Here is a 16,600-nt window from a genome sequence, read left to right on the forward strand (position 1 = left end):
CAACCATTATATTAGTGACATACATTGAGTTGGCTGCAGGCATGCGCCAAGGACACAAGCCTAAACCAGTTTGTGAGAGACTGCACAAATGTTGTTATCAAGTGAGGGATGTTTGTAGAAACTCCTCCCTGTGGAGAATGCAAGCATTACAATCACGCAATGAAGAAGAAATCACCACAGTCTGAACACAAGTCAAAATTTAATGTACAAAGAGAATAACTCATACTACTTACATATCAGTTCAGGCAACAGGAAAAGACAGTGTTAATAAATGTAAATGAGGTTCTTTTTGGTGATTAACATTTTTTTCAAAAATGTTAATCACCTCTGTCCCCTCTGTCTTCCACCCCCTGACAAGTATTTGTCTACCAATCAAAATACTAGTTTGGACATAACCTTTGAATGAATGATCACCCAAAACAAATAATCTAAAGTTAAATGGGATTTGTATCTCTGTAATCCCACACAGATGTAAATGAATTTCTTTTGTAGTCTAGGCATATTAACACAGAAACGTTATGGGCAGAGATCACGCATTCAAGTAAGACAGCTCACCCTGCCGTCACTGTCTATAATTATCAACAAAGAAAACAAAGCATGAAGAGTATAATTACATGCTTATTAACTAAAATGTATTTTACTGATGTATTAAAATAATTTTATCTCGTTTTTTTTTTCTCGCTGGATCTGGTTTAAAAACAAGCAAGCTTGTCAAACAAATTGCTTACAAAAATTCCCCATCCTCTGCCATGTGGCTTTTTCCATCCTTTAATGTGATTCCTACTTTAAAAGGCACATACAGGATTCAGACCTTTGTGACTTCGAGCTCCTCCTTCTTGGTGTCATTGGACTGCCTAAAAAATGAGAAAACATTTTAAAACATTTTAATTTGCACCTCTGTATGTTTTTATTAACAATGACAATAACACCAGCTGAATCTTGAATCTTGGGGTGCATGAACCAGTTAATATACAATATGAACAGTATGTCATACTTGTAGTTTTCTCCTATCTCTGCAGGTCCTCTTAGACCATAAGTTAGACCATAGTTTTGTATGTTAAGAAATGCATCCCTTTTACACTTAACTTGTCATCTGTATCTGGATAGCTTTTCTTTGGAGAACAGGGGTAAACTCAACTTGAAAGTCTGTCTGTTTAGATTCTCTCCAATTCCGGTTTGTTTGTTTAGAACTGAGAAGTGAAACGTTTCAGAGAAACCTCAGGCAAGTCCTGAGGAATTGGAAAACAAGACAGAAAAAAAATCATCAGCGTTGTTTGTTTTGGCTTAATTATTACTGACACAGACACAGCTCAGAAGTCGCCATCCTTGCTTTGGAGATCAGTTAAACATGACTTGTGGCGTAGTGGAATCATTTGTCTGTGCTTGTTTGTATGACAACTTCTCTATTCACTTTCTATTACATTTACAACAGTGCATAATATTCTACTTGTGTGTATCACTGGAGCCACAAAGGAAACACATGTGTATCCTCACTTATACAGTAGCTCCTCAAGATTTAGAAATCGTGATTTTTGGGTAACAGGCAAGAGGACAGAGGACGGAGAGGAGATAAAACAGTGAACGTGCATCACCTCTATCTTGTACTCTTGCTTGTACCATGTTTATATGCTGTATATGTGCTTTATTTAGATGCATGTATGAATTCATCTCATTCATTCTGCTGCTCTTTTCTCCTCTCTTCTTCTACTTGGCCAGCCTAAAACAGATGGTTCCCCCCGACATGTTTTGGGTTCTGCTCAAGGGGGAGCTCTTTCTTGCCACCATCGGCTTAGTGCTTCTTCTTGGGGCTTCAGGCTCTGGGTTCAGTCAAGGGACAATTTGAATTGTTGTTAACGCAATGTAAATGAAATAGAAATTAAGTGACTGATATGAGGATGAAAAGAGGTGTGAGTGGGGTCAACAAAACGAAAAAAAAAATTGTGGTCTCACGTATTTTAGCGAAACTCGTTTCTTCCCATGTTCACAATGTTTCCCTGGTCATACAGTGGAAAAGAAGAACAGAAAATAAGACATTGCCTTACATATAAACAGTGTTGGGCAAGTTACTTCAAAAACGTAATACATTATGTATTACTTGTTTCTGTCATTTCAAAGTAATTCATTACATTATAATATTACTGTCTCTGAATTGTAAGGCATTACACTACCACTGCATTACTTTTAAGTTACTTTCACCAAAATAACTGGAAATATATATACTTATTCTAAATTATTATTATTATTATCTTATTATGCTCCTAGGCTTAAGGCTAACAACTGAAGAATGTAATAGGCGCAGTAAGGGGCGATTCCAGGGTCAGAGCTTTAGGGGTGCTGAGCATCCCCCACCAAAGACTGGAAGGACAACAATAAATGAGAGAACACATCTTCCTTTAATGTCAAACTACTGTGTCACAAAGCTATCATTTGGTTTAAAAACATAAAGAAAAGAAATCACATTTAAATGAGAAGATGAGGTAGGAACAATAAGTGCAAAACAAACCTAAGGTCAAAAAAAGCAACCTCACCTAACCTCCTGACTACCAGGAAAAAAATATTATCCAATTACATTTTTTTTAAATTCCCCAATCTATTTTTAAGGGCTGCTGGGACAAAGTTTAGGGGTGCTTGAGCACGCCTATGGGCACAGTGATGGCTCGAACAATCATAGCCAGAATTTAGTTAAAAACAAACCTTTAACTGCTTTGTCTCCACTGTCGTCCTCAGTTTGCTTTCTTTTCACTAACTTAATGTTAGCGTGGCACCGGTCTAAATATTTCATTGGATTACTTGTGCTATTTCGCAACGTACTATCAGAGCGATAGTAGTTATTTCTGTGCGAGACTTTGGCAGGCCGCCATTGTTGGGATAACTGTTTTTTCCGGCAATACAGACACATTCTAAAAAAGCTGGGGGTGTTAATTGCCGTTTCGATTGCTAATCATTTGTCTTTTTCTACTTGTGCAGATGGAGTCATGCTATTTGGTAATCGGGCAACTGAAGACTTCATAAGGACACATGCTTCAGAGCTATGGGGCCATTATTGTAGCAAATAATTGTACTGCATTTTATGCTGCCTGAGACTGACGTTTGCAATAAAGATTGGGGAAAAAACTGTCGGGACTGGATTGTGATTTATTGTAGACCTGACTCGAGTCTAAAATGAGTTTAAATGTGACGTAGAAAAGACGTCTATGAAGACCACATTTGGACTATGCGGAGGTCCTGTGGACGTCATTAATGGACATTCACTCGACGTCGGAAAAAGACGTCGTCTGAAGTAACCGTCTGCACCTTCAGGGGACCAAACTGAGACGTGCAGAAACGACGTTGAAAAGACGTTCTTTGACCGTGTTTTTGCGCAGTGGGTAGATAAATCTTTTGGTTTCGCACATAAAGTGCACTTAACTACTATGCTCCTCATATCTTTGTCTCTAACAAACTGAAAATAATGAGAGTATGTCCATCTCAAAAACTGTCCGATGCCGAGATTTCCTCAGCCGTAGTCGTCTTTTACCACTAACGTAACACAGGAAGAAACGTTTTACAATTTGCGCGGAATTTTTCTCCTCTGCTGATCTCGCAGCGCTATTGGCGATAGTATAAAAAGGAAACACCACTTAATTTCTGGTTAAAATGTAACGTGTTTCTTACCTTTGTGACAGTCTGTGAAGGCGGTGCAACATGCTGGGACAGATGAAAAAACGACTCCATGAATCCATGAGTGAAGTGTCAGAAGAGCTCTACAAACTGAATTTGATCTAAAATGTTTATCAACTTACCTGCCCTCTTGATTTTGGAGCTCTGCAATACGTGTCCTTCAGCAGAAAGAAAAACAAATTACAGAAAGAAAGAGGAAAAAATACACACCATTTGTGTTTATAGTAACTTATCACTGCAATGAAGTGCCTCACTTGTATTTCTTCGCCATGAACACACAAAGGAGTCCAAAGATCACAGCAGTGCCGATCCCCACTGCAGCGGGAATGATGATGTGGTTGTAGTTTTCACTACCTGCAAATGAAGAAACTTTAGACTGGAGATTGCATTATTCTTTTATATCGCACAAACAAAAAAAGGAGAGAAAAGATCTCACGTTTTACGAAGAGTCTCACAGATGAGGAGGATGTCTTCCCTCCATAATATTCAGCTGTGCAGGTGACATCAGTGTGGTCGCCTTTCTCCTCTACGATAAACGTTAAGGCGGACGTTACCTCCCAGACTCCGTGACAGTTTTGTTTATAAATCTCAGTGACTTCTTCTTCAGTGCCTCGGCTCCATGTGAGTTTAGGCAGATGAGAGGGACAAGTATGGGTGACTGAGCAAATGATAGTGTAGGGTTTTCCTTGAACGGCTGTCTTTGATGGCGTCAGCATAGGTTCTGGAGGATCATCTATAAATGAAAAAAGGCAAGAATAAAGTAAGAGACAAACTGATGTAACAGGAAACTGATATAGATTAATGAAGACTTGAAAAGTTGGTGACGTACGGATCATTTTGAACTCGACACAGTCCTCAACAAAGGAGAACATGTCAGGGGTGGGTTCATTGGTCTCTTTACGCACTAGTTCGACCCGGAAACAGAAAGGACCATTGTCATGATCTTTCATGTCAGTTATTTCCAAGGTGCAGTTGCCATCACCCAGACGTCCCAACAGCTGTGTTCGGCCTTTAAAGTTGTCCAAGACCCTCGTCTGATCCTCGTAATATATCCGTTGGTCTAGATTGTCTTTACGATGCCAGAGCCCTCTGAGTCTGGACGTCGAAAGCTGTCCTCCAGGATGGGTGAACGTACAGGGCACCACCACACAGGAGGTAACGAGAGCGTCAAGGTTTTTAACAACAGTAGCCTTCCATTCATCACTAAACACAGGACTGCAAATACCTGAAAGGAACATGTGGGAATGACATGGAAAGAATTACTTGCATGGCATGTCGTTAATTTTAGTGTACTGTGTGTGTGAAGTGATTGAAAAAAGTAAGATGTGACTCATCATGTTACCTGTCAAAAGCAGAGTGAATATTAGCATCTTTGTCACCGTGTCCATGCTTCTCTGTCTGAAGATGTCGCGGTGAAAAACACTGAGGGACGTCTATGAAAAACAAAAACAAAAAGTGTCTTAATGCAACTATTTAAAAAGTTAAAAATGAATAGTTTACAAACTCAAGTGGCAAATGACTCTCTGAGCCTAGCCCATCCAACACTCATCCAACACAATAGACATTTGTTTACCTATAGTCCAACCTTCCTCAAGGACACAACAGATTAATCAAAGTATATAGTCTTATACATCATCAGTGGTCATGTTATAGACACATACACACTGACAGTGTTGCATAGCATGTAACAGCAGCAGCATATTCCCATGCATCATTACTCAGTGTTGCCAAATATTACGCCAAATAAGCTTGGCGTATGAAAAATGTGGCAAAGTCTGAACATAATACATTTCAGCACCAACAATTATCCATAAACATCACAGAGCCCCAAAGACACCGTGCACATGCCTTTGTTGACAAGTTTTGCAAGTGTAAATAACACAGGAGCCATCAAGTTGAGTCCAGAACACAGCTGTGAGAATATTTTTATTTTACCTGTTGATTCTGATCTGTTTCTGTCATTAAGTAGTGTCATTACAGTGTTGTCCTGATACAGCCAGAGAAATGGTGGGCATACTGAGTGAGGACATGATCTCAGCAATCATTAAAGTAACAATGAAAACACATTTTTATGGTATCTTAAGTTTCCTGGGTCAGATTTAAGTCACCATTACACATGTAACTTCAGGCATTTGCAAAAGCAGAATTGTTTTATTTTTAGCGGTGCTGTGGTCAGACAACTGAATCAATATTCATTAACTGCTAGTCACCTAACGATCAGGTAGCAGAAGAAGTTTCTGATTGGGTGAGTTGGTTCAGCTACAGTAAGCTGAAGCTGAAAGATCTAAGAGAGAAAGATTTCCCTCCTTTTTTTATTTTTTCAATGATGGAACTTAAGAAAAAGCGACGAGTGGTGTAATGGGTCAACAAACAATTAGAATGAGAGATAAATCTATCCTATGTGGGCCCTTATTCAGGTCTGAAGTAAAAGTAACAACACAATTCAAAACAACTCGATATGCTACTGTTATCAGCAAAATGTACTTGACATAAATAAAAAAGTAGCTGTCAGACGTCAACAGTGATGGGAATAACGGCGTTAAAATAAACGGCGGCAGGGCAGTGTTCAGTTGGGCGGGTGTTGTTTACACACAAACGCGCGCATAGCAGTATTTTATTGTTTTATTGTTTATTTGGATCCCCATTAGCTGCAGCAGAACTGCAGCTATTCTTCCTGGGGTCCTGGGGTCACACAAGTGATCAGATATAGACTGCAGCAATGGAGAGTTCAGAGCATTCAGAGGTAAAGTTGCCATTTTCAAGGTGGAAGTATAGGCACTACATTAACCTCATTGAGATAAAAGGCAAGAATATACACATGAAGTGTACATTACGCTCGGAAAAAATCTAATTCTTAGACGTATTTAAACATTTGTTTTTTAAAAGTAACGCAATAGTTACTTTCCCTGGTACCTAGTTACTTTTATAGTGGAGTAATTCAGTTACTAACTCAGTTACTTTTTGGGAGAAGTAACTAATAACTATAAATAATTACTAAAAAAGTAACATGCCCAACACTGGACATCAACAGTCAAAGTAGAACATAGAATAACATTAAAATACTCAAGTAGTGTAAAGTACTTCAATTCAGTATTACACAGGATAAGATGTTATAATCCCTTGTGCCAAAATCCCAGGCAAAACACATTTAGAGGCCCTGTTCAACTAAGAGACCCTACCAAACCTACGGTCATGTGATATGACAATTAAGCTATGCTCCACATAAACTAAGTAACAGCTGCTGGCTTGTAAGCCCATTGAGCAGCATAGTTCAGACATTGTAAAACATAAACTAACTAAACGCTGCTGGCTTGTATGGCCCGCTCAGCAGCTAACCATAGCTACCACGTAACAAGAAGACAACAGCAGTATGCAGCATATCATTGGGGTTTTCAAGTGGGCACCTCCTTTCACCGATGTTTCGTTAAGTTAGGCCCACGACACCTCGAAAAGGCTTAACAGTGAATTCCAGCGTCCTGGAGCCACCCCCCTCCACACCGCCACTGCACAACCCTGTTTCCCTCACCATTCGATGTCTATCAACAACTAATATAGCAACTAATAACCACGAGCCAAACAAACAAAACTACCGTGATTCGCCCCGTTGATGCAGGCCAACACACGTAGCAAACAAACAAATCACGTAACAAACAAACAAATCTACCGTGAATCGCCCCGTTGATGCGGGCTGAAACTCATACCAAACAAACAAATACAGACAAATCTACCATGATTCACTCCGTTGATGCAGGCCGAAACACATAGCAAACAAACAAATCATGTACTAAACAAACACATCGACCGTGGCCTACATGCGGCCTTCCTTACCTTTAGCTAGCTCCCCAGCTAGCATGCTTCCTATGGACCCATAACCAATCGCTCGCTCTCTCCGCTGCTCGGGACATATTGCTAACCGCAGTCCTCTGGCTTCTCCCTCGTATGCCCAGCTCACTCAGAAGAGCAATCGCCGACTTTGCCACAAACCCACGGCAGCCCACTTCTACCGGGCGGACATAAGCCTTGTAGCCATTCTGCTCTGCATCTGCTGCTAGCTCTGCATACTTAGCTCTCTTGCGCTCGTTAGCCTCCTCAATTCTATCTTCCCACGGGACAGTCAGCTCTATGAAATAGACTACTTTCTGTGGCTCAGACCACAACAGCAGATCTGGCCGTAGTCGGGTGCTAACTATCTCAGCTGGGATAACCAGCTGTCCATTTAAATCTGCCCTCATCTCCCAGGCTCCTCCTACTCTTAGCTGTCCCGTGTTATGCCTGATGCCTGCTGGTCTAGCCTTTTCTCCCTCCCGCACAAACTTAATACATCTATTCTCTCTGTTAACGGCCATGGAATTTACATTCACCCGTTTTTCCTCAATTGCAGCTGCTAAACATTTCAGTACCTGATTGTGACGCCAGGTATAACGTCCTTGGGAAAGACTAACCTTACAACCTGTCAGAATATGGCTAAGCGTGCAGACACAAGTGCACAGTGGACAGGCATTATCCTCACCTACCCACTGGTTTAGGTTCTGGGGAGTTGGCAGCACATCATAAGTAGCCCCTAACATAAATCTAATCCTGCTAGCCTCCATGCTCCAAAGCTCTCTCCACTTCACCTTCCTTTTCTCCACACTCTCCCAGTTCACCCATTGACCCTGCTTAGCCTGCGACACTGCCTTCGAGCATCTAACTGCTTCCTCTTGCTTCCGTACTTCTTCCACTACCATCTTTCTCCTTTCTATTGCTGATGCCTTGCTCCACAGAGGTTTCCCTGCACACAGCCCTAGGCCTCCACGCCCTTGCTGTACATTGCCTATAATATCTCTATGCTTAAGAGCTGCCTGTGCTTGCTGTACTGCCTCTTTTGCCTTCCACTTCCTCCCTGTCTTAACAGTGGGCGCTACACTCCTAACCACTGGATCCTTTGACTGAGTAAGAGTCATTTCCAGTCTAACTTTAGCACACTTAAACTCCTCTGTTAGGCTGGTAACTGGGAGCTCCAGAATGCCTTTCCCATACAACGCTGTGTCACTTAAACAGCAAAATTGTATTGAGGTACTATACTTGAGTTATTTGACATCTTTGTCATTAACTATAGGACTAAGTATCAACTTCCAAAAGAAGGAATATGCAGATGTATTCATCGTAATTGTAATTTTGCATTGTTAGAATTCTACCTGATTTTGCTGCTGTATGTTTGTGTCTGCAGAACACACTCCCCCTCCTCTCTGATTGTCTTTCAGTTTTTTGCCAACATCAACCACCCACTTGCCCTTTAATCCCCTCTATTTCCACCCACATCACACGTCTGCATCTCTCTCACAGTCGTTACACTCTTCCTCTTGTTATTATTTGACTTCTGTATGTAAGACTATTACGTTCTGTTCAGATCTGCATGCATGTTTTCTTTAGTCCCCAAAGTGAATCTACATCCAGTCAAACCTCATTATCTATTCTTTCATGCTCAGCTGAACAACAGCACTGAGATCTGAGACCATTTACTTACCTTGATAAACTTGTGTATTACTTTTTGCATCTGCTGTCAGGCCGTGCCGTGGCCCAGCTCAACACTGAGGGGATCTCCAAATGGGAGTTAACCGAAACTTAATCTGCCAAAATCTGAAGCACTGATTTATGCAATTTGGGAGTAACCAGTCTTAGATGTTGAGTCTTGAACATGAATGATGTGATGTATCTGAGCTCATGGGCATATAACTTTATCTGATCCATTTCATATTTTATTTATTTGTTCTATGAGCTTGGCTTAAGTTATTAAAGTTGGACTGTATGTAGGAATGAATATGGGTGTCTCCCGGGTGTGTCGGTCAGAACACAGGAAACTGGAATAATGCAAACCGAGGTTTACTTGAAGTCAAAGGATACATTACAGCACAGCAAAGGACAAAGGGGAAAGCCTACTGGGAGCAGGCTTGGTGGTACAGACATAAAATGTCTATTTCAAGTTATGTGTGTGTGTGTTTTGAAATGAAACAAAAGATACACAATATTTACATTAGTATCACCAAACAGCAGAAAAGTCTTTTTAAATTAGCTCTAAAGTACATACAAACGCTTTAGGCATTCTGTCAATTTATAATCCAATCACTTAAATGCCACAGTAAAACAGGCTAAACACTTAGGATTTGTACAGGGTTACTTACTTATTTTGGACAATTACGCACACAAGGCACACAAAGTGTTCTCCTACCGAGTCACTGCTGCATCTAACTTCTAACGGCATACTAATAAACGGGAACGTTCTAATTTGCGTATGTGCGCTTGTGGTGCGCGATACGGCTCGATTTGATATCAATCCGATACCGAGTAAATACAGGGCCAGTATCGCTGATACCGATATCGATACTTTTTAATAAAAAAAGGTGGATGCATCATCAGTCTGAATCAGTCTAAATCTGAATGAATTTTCATGACGTTTAAGTGTTTTTGTGATTTGCCTTTTGGATTATTAATCAGTTAAAATCCAGTACAGAATTTGGGTTTTATAAGTAAAAATAAAATACTTTATTATCACAATGAAAGTTTTTGTTCAGAAACAACACAAAATGATCACAAATAAAGACATAAAAAAAAAGACGTTTCTCCCCTTTTGTGTTTGTGCCAAACAGAATTTCATTGTGTTCTTGTACAATGACAATAAAGCTTCTTCTACTACAACTTTTTTATTTTATTTTGGAAACAAACATTGCTGTGGTTGTATTTTCATTTATGATGTAGAATATAACAAACATGAAGGAGCTATTGCAGGCAAATGACATTTATCTTTGAGGACAGAGATAGTTAGTTACACTACCAGTCAAAAGTTTGGACACACCCTCTCATTTAATGTTTCCTTCTTGGTCATATAGCACTTACACAGCCTGTAGGTGTGTTTGGGATCATTGTCCTGTTGAAAAATAAATGATGGTCCAACTAAATACAAACCGGATGGGACAGCATGTCGCTGCGGGATGCTGTGGTAGCCATGCTGTGCCTTCAGAAAATCCTCCTCTCCTGGGTGCGTGGTCCTCCAAACCTAAGTATCCCATCTCCTCACATCATTCCAGTACAACCCTGGCCCTTTTGGTGAGGGGCCGTATCTCTAAAGATGATTTATCCATTTGAGGGTCCAAAAGGCTGTCTGTCTGTTTCGGAGGCATTTTGCCGGTCAAATTGCCCCAAAAGTGCTCTAGAGACATTACACAGAGTCGACAATCCCTATTAACTTAGTTAGGTTCTTAAAAATAAATGATTAATATTGAAAAATAAACGGGTGTGCCTATTTACACTGTGGTCTCATATCCTGATTACAGTTTCACACCCACAGTCTAATGGTGAAAGTTGTCTCAGCGGCTTCCCTCCATGTGAGACCTCCCGTGCTGCAGTACCATTGCAGTTGCCCTGCAGACATCACAACTGAGGATTCTGACATGTTGTGTGGATTCAGTTATTCATGTGAACTCAGTAAATTCACTGGCACTGGTCTCCAACAAAGGCGGGGTTCAGCATTTCACATGCTTGAATGACGCTCTCCTGGACAGCTAAGTCGACATAGTGGATCCTGCGACGAATTTTGCTTTCGTTTGACGCTCCAGAAATCTTCCTCACGTTGCATCAAATCCTCCAGTTTTACCGTGTCCTCCTTCTGCCGCCCCCAGGACAGTTTCTTGGGAATAGTAGTGAAGCCAGTGGACACTAAGTTACCCATGGCAGGATGTGTGAATAAGGAACAAGGAGCAAAACTGTAAATCAAAGTGACAGAAAGTTTATCTAAAAAAACAACAGCTAATAATTACAGGACATATAAAATGAATAAACATGTATACCTCAACACAACACATCTAGTGTTTTACCTGCTCACTAAAACAGTTGACAGTGATGACGCTTCCTGCTTCTGGTTTGTCTGCTGAAATCCCAGATTTAAATGAGAGGTGATCAGGTCCCCTGGATTTTAAAGAGAGTCCTCGATGGCACAGAGAAGGCCTGATCTTGTCTGACATCAAAATAATGATTAATCAGAGATCTCTGAGATCACAGTCTGTCGTTGTTCTGACGGTATTTGGAAATTTGATGAAAGTTACCAGGTTACCAGGAAAACATGAACATAAAACCAAACCCTAATTTTGTTTCTTGGTCTTCTATCTACTTTAGACATAATGTCCCGTTGTACTTGAAACAAAGACATATCATGGAACTGATACTACTCCCTATTCATTGTTGAAATTTGCTTCATTATAACCAAGCTGCTGTTTCAGCTCACTATAATTCTTGATTGTGTTTTTTTTCTCGAAATGTATTCAGTAAATGTACAACACACACAGACAAACAAAAGTTACTTCTTCAGTGCGTTTCAGTTTGATCTGTTGAGAAGAATCACAGAAAGTATCTCCAACGTGGCCACTGGAAACAAGTTAGTGAGTTAGTTTCCAGTCACTGCTTCAGCCTTCAGTGACTTCATCAGTTGTTGATCAGTCTTAAAGCTCCACCATCTGGCCAACATAAATGTGTTGACCAAGTATTGAAAAAGGTCAGAGAGCAGTCATTGAGTGAGGGAGGTTTGTAGAGATTCCTCCCTGTGGAGAATTCAAGCATTATCAACAAAGCAATGACGAAGAAATCACCACAGACTGAGCACAAGTCAAAATGTAATGTACGAAGAGAAGAACTCACATTACTTATATATCAGTTCAGGCAACATGAAAAGATAAGAGTTAGTAAATGTGAATGAGTTTCTTTTGTAGTATAGGCGCATTAACACAGAAACATTATGGGCAGAGATCACATATTAAAGGAAGACAGCTCACCCTACTATCCTCCACCATGTGGCTTTTCACATTCTGTCAATAGTAGGTAGTGGGCAAATGGAGGATAGACCCAAATGCAGGATAATGTGGCGGTGAGGTAGGAGTTGGTAAAAATGAATTTAATCAAACAAAAGGAAACACAAAGCGCTGCCAAATGGCAGGATAATCCAGAAACGAAAATCAAAACAAGAAGAACACCGGAAGACCAAAACTTGACATGACTTGGCATGGAAACAGTAACTCTTTACTAAGACCTACAAGACATGGAAAAAAAAAAAGACGGTATGACGAGACAGAGGACAAAGGGAAAAGCAGGACTATATATACACACACAAGGGCAGAGGAGAAACAGATGAAAACTATCATGAAACATGAACGAAACTCAAAACATGAACACAGGAAATCATAACACAGAAACACGACAGTACCCGCCCTCACAGGAGCTGGAGTCCAAGCCACCTCAGGAACAAGAGCTGGAACAGGAACAGGAACAGGCTGGGGCGGAGTGGGACAATAATTCAGGCCGGGAATTTGATACCATCCCAGGCCACCACAACCCGATTAACGCAAAACACCAGGAGCTCTTGCAGTACTAGTGCTGCTGACTGTGCTGCCACTGCTCCCTTCTCCACCTTTGTAAAGAAAAATCCAAAAGCCATCCATAATTTCCCAGCTATTCAAATTCATTAATTGACAGTTTTTATATGCATTGGCTATGTTCATATAACAACAAATGTTATTAATCTCAGAATTTTACCTGGTTAAATAAAGGTTAAATTAAATTATTATATATATATATAATATAATACAAGGATTTCAATATTCATATAATTTATTATCCTGTGTCTATGTTACTTAACCATATTCTAAAATTTGCAATATCCTTTGTTACAATTTACAACATTTGTTTTCTGAAGTTAGCTAACCTCCTCATTAAGCTAGTTGTGCTGGATGGTCTGTTGTCACCACTAGTGTTTAATGTCTTACCTGCTCCCTTACTGACATGTCAGTTATTTTACAGCACTTTGCTGCATCTGTGGCCATTGCTTTTATCTTTTTAATTCTCTCCCTCTCTGCGCCACCTTTCCTCTTGGCCTGTCGACCTTGCACCATTTTGCATATAGACCTAGGCTCCAGGTGTGGGTGGGGGCGCAACTTGGTGTGTGTATGTCTGCAGTGCTGTGACCTGACGGAGAACCTCACAGAAGGAGAGGGGGGGGTGTGTTTGTGCGGTTTGTGCCCAACGTTGCTACTCAGTCTGTGTGAGCTTCAGCGAGGCAGATGCCCTAATGAGCATTAAAAATCAAGCGTGACCCGACCCGACTGTCGGCAATCGCCGAGCGGGCCAGTTCGACGGCCAGGCCACCGGGAAATGTCCAGGTGCTCCCGATGGCCAGTCCGCCACTGGGAACAGGAACAGCAGAAGCGGAGGCTGAATAATCCAACAATAAAAACGAAAGACCTGACAAGACATGGAAAAAAAGGACAGTATGACGAGAAAGAGGACAAAGGGAAAAGCAGGACTATGTACATACAAGGGCAGAGGAGACACAGGTGAAAACAATCAGGGCGGGGCAGACAATGAATATGCAAAGAAACTGCTACAAGAGCTTAATGCTGTTTAGTTGGAACACATTATTTGATCAGATATACAATCCACAATGCACAGCAATAAACAACTGCAAGCACAAGCGCATTGATGGGCATGAAAAACTTTGTCAACAATGTAAGTTTCAGGAGAAGAGAAAAAGGAATGTTTGTGATGTATACAGAAATATTTTACAACTTTCTTGATTCTCACTTCAACAGCACGGACATGGACAACTCCTCTGTAAGTTACATGTTGGCGTAGATTGCGTCATCTCCACCATTCTGCATAGGAAACAACATTAACTCTCTCTCCTCTTGCATGCACGTGTGTCATGTATGAATGAAGAAAGGTTTACATACCTCCATGTTGCCATAAATATGATCATTGGAATAAATGCCTTGGCATCCCACGTCATCATAGGTCTCTTTTCTCTTTTCCTGACTGGCGCAGAAACATGTACAGTTATTAAATGTACATATAAAGACACTGTGAGGTTTGTATTTGATGTGAATTAACGTAAAACCTTTGTGTCGTGGCATACTGAGACGCTGAGAGCTCCACCTCCTTGTCTGCCTTTGTGGTGCTCATGTCAGGCTCTGTTGTGTCTCCAGATCTCCTCCTACTGGCAGAATATTGGTTTTTAATTTAAGCACACTTTATACAAACACTGAATCCTTGTAATGCAAATTACAAGACTGAACTGATTCTAATGACGTAGAAGCTGACCTTCTGCCTCTGCCTGGTTTAACTATTATAAGCCATATTGTTGCATCGTATTAACAAATGATTGATTTAAAAGTATATATTTATTGCTGGTCTTTTGTTTAGTGTTGTGCCTTTATGTTAAACAAACGGGTTTGGTCGACTTACATTTGAACAAAATTCTAAATAAATAAATTTTTCTATAGCAACTCACCATTTCTTAACAACTATCACTGCTGCTACAAGGATCACCAAACCTCCAGCTGCTCCAGCAGCAATGTAAATATACAGCATGTTACCTGTCCAAACAGAAATCATAGAGTGTGTCCAAACACAGTGGTGACAATCTACATATGCTGCATTCAAAGTATTTCTTACTTTTAACAGGCAGGGAGAGCGTGACATTGGCACTGGCCTGCGTGTTGTTTGCCAGACAGCAAGAAATGCACATTTATTAAATCCTCTGGACTTCCAATTGAGCTGTCACTGCTCTCCGGATGCCTTTCTTTTTAACCCTTGTTTTAACTGTACTTGTTCCCAGTTTAACAGATATTAACTAGTGTGGTCTAGGTGGAATCTGTCCTGCTTGTTCAAAACAGTTCTTGTGTGTGTGTGCCTGGATTACCTGTACCTGCCGCTTTCTGGCCTCACATTTAATTGCTACCAGGAATCCAATTTTGGATTATCCTCGGCAACTATGTGGATCAGTAAACTGTTTGTGCAGTCTGTGCTTGCATAGATTGTCTTGTTTCTTATAGTCCATCCATCGACATCAATAATCCAATACTCAGTGGCTGAGCACCTGCAACTATGTATTCACCTAACCGAGTCTCCGCTGGCAATACAACTCCACTTGGACATCGCTTGCCACCGTCAGAGCTTCCACTTCGATGACTCCGAATCAATAAAATCTTTCTGATCCTCAACTCACCTCTCCTCAAGAAAGGCTGGTCGGGAAGTGGACCACAGTATATTGGCCAACCTAACCAGGTCGGCTAATGAGAATGTCAAACACGGCAACCCCTTCAGGCTTTGGGCTACTCAACACACATTAGACCTGATTTGCTCCTCTGGCTTCACCCCACACAATTGCACACCAGTTGATCTTCCCATTTCTGATCATGGGCTAATACTCTTCAATACCAAGCTAACCCTGTCCCGTAAAAAACAGTCACACCCAGTCTCATTTCGTTATCAGAAAAAATATTGATTTATCTGCCAAAATCAACAGCTTGCCTACAACTGAGAACGTCATCAGATACTCTTCAATCTCACCTCTACTCAGCTGCTCGCTGTAACAATTTCATGACCTTCTTTAAAACTACTCCGTTGCCATCACTAGCACCTGTCTCAAATGGTTTACATCATACTGTATCTCTCCCACTGCGCAGCTTAAACACTTCAGATCCCACCCATCACCAGAGGAGTCCACTAGGGCTCCATCCTGGGTCCACTACTGTTCTTCATTTACCTTCTTCCACTTGCCAAACTCTTTCATAAACATAAGGTTCATATTCATTCCTACGTGGATGACACTCAGCTCTGCTTGTCTACAAAGCCCACCTCTACTATTCCACCCCCTGCCCTTTCTGCCTATCTGACAGAAATTAAATCCTGGTTCTCTTGCTGTTTTATCTATCCCTATTTTATGTAAGGTGACCTTGAGTGCTTTGAAAGGTTCCCACAAATAAAATGTATTATTATTATTATTATTATTATTATTATTATTATTATTATTGTTGTTGTCTTCTTTATCACCACGGTTCTGCAGTTGTTTACTTACATAGCACATTGAGCCGCACAGAGCTTGAACTGACTCGTCCTAGTTCATTAACTGCAGTGCAGT

The 16,600-nt window shown here is 40.8% G+C and overlaps 1 protein-coding gene across 1 annotated transcript; it reads right to left on the reverse strand.

The window, feature by feature from the left end:
* Nucleotides 1-805: 805 nt before the first annotated feature.
* Nucleotides 806-5,780, reverse strand: LOC311497584 (myelin-associated glycoprotein-like; the record flags this gene model as incomplete). Its single annotated transcript, XM_084557895.1, has 5 exons — nt 4,097-5,780; nt 3,915-4,014; nt 3,783-3,818; nt 3,655-3,687; nt 806-854 (listed from the first exon to the last, which is right to left on the reverse strand). The coding sequence occupies exons 1-5, from the start codon at nt 4,896-4,898 to the stop codon at nt 806-808; spliced, it is 1,020 nt and encodes a 339-aa protein (XP_084414021.1). The 5' UTR covers nt 4,899-5,780.
* Nucleotides 5,781-16,600: the final 10,820 nt, after the last annotated feature.

The sequence above is a fragment of the Chelon labrosus genome (assembly GCF_963514085.1).
Source record: "Chelon labrosus genome assembly, chromosome: 12".
In the NCBI taxonomy this organism is placed as follows: Eukaryota; Metazoa; Chordata; class Actinopteri; order Mugiliformes; family Mugilidae; genus Chelon; species Chelon labrosus.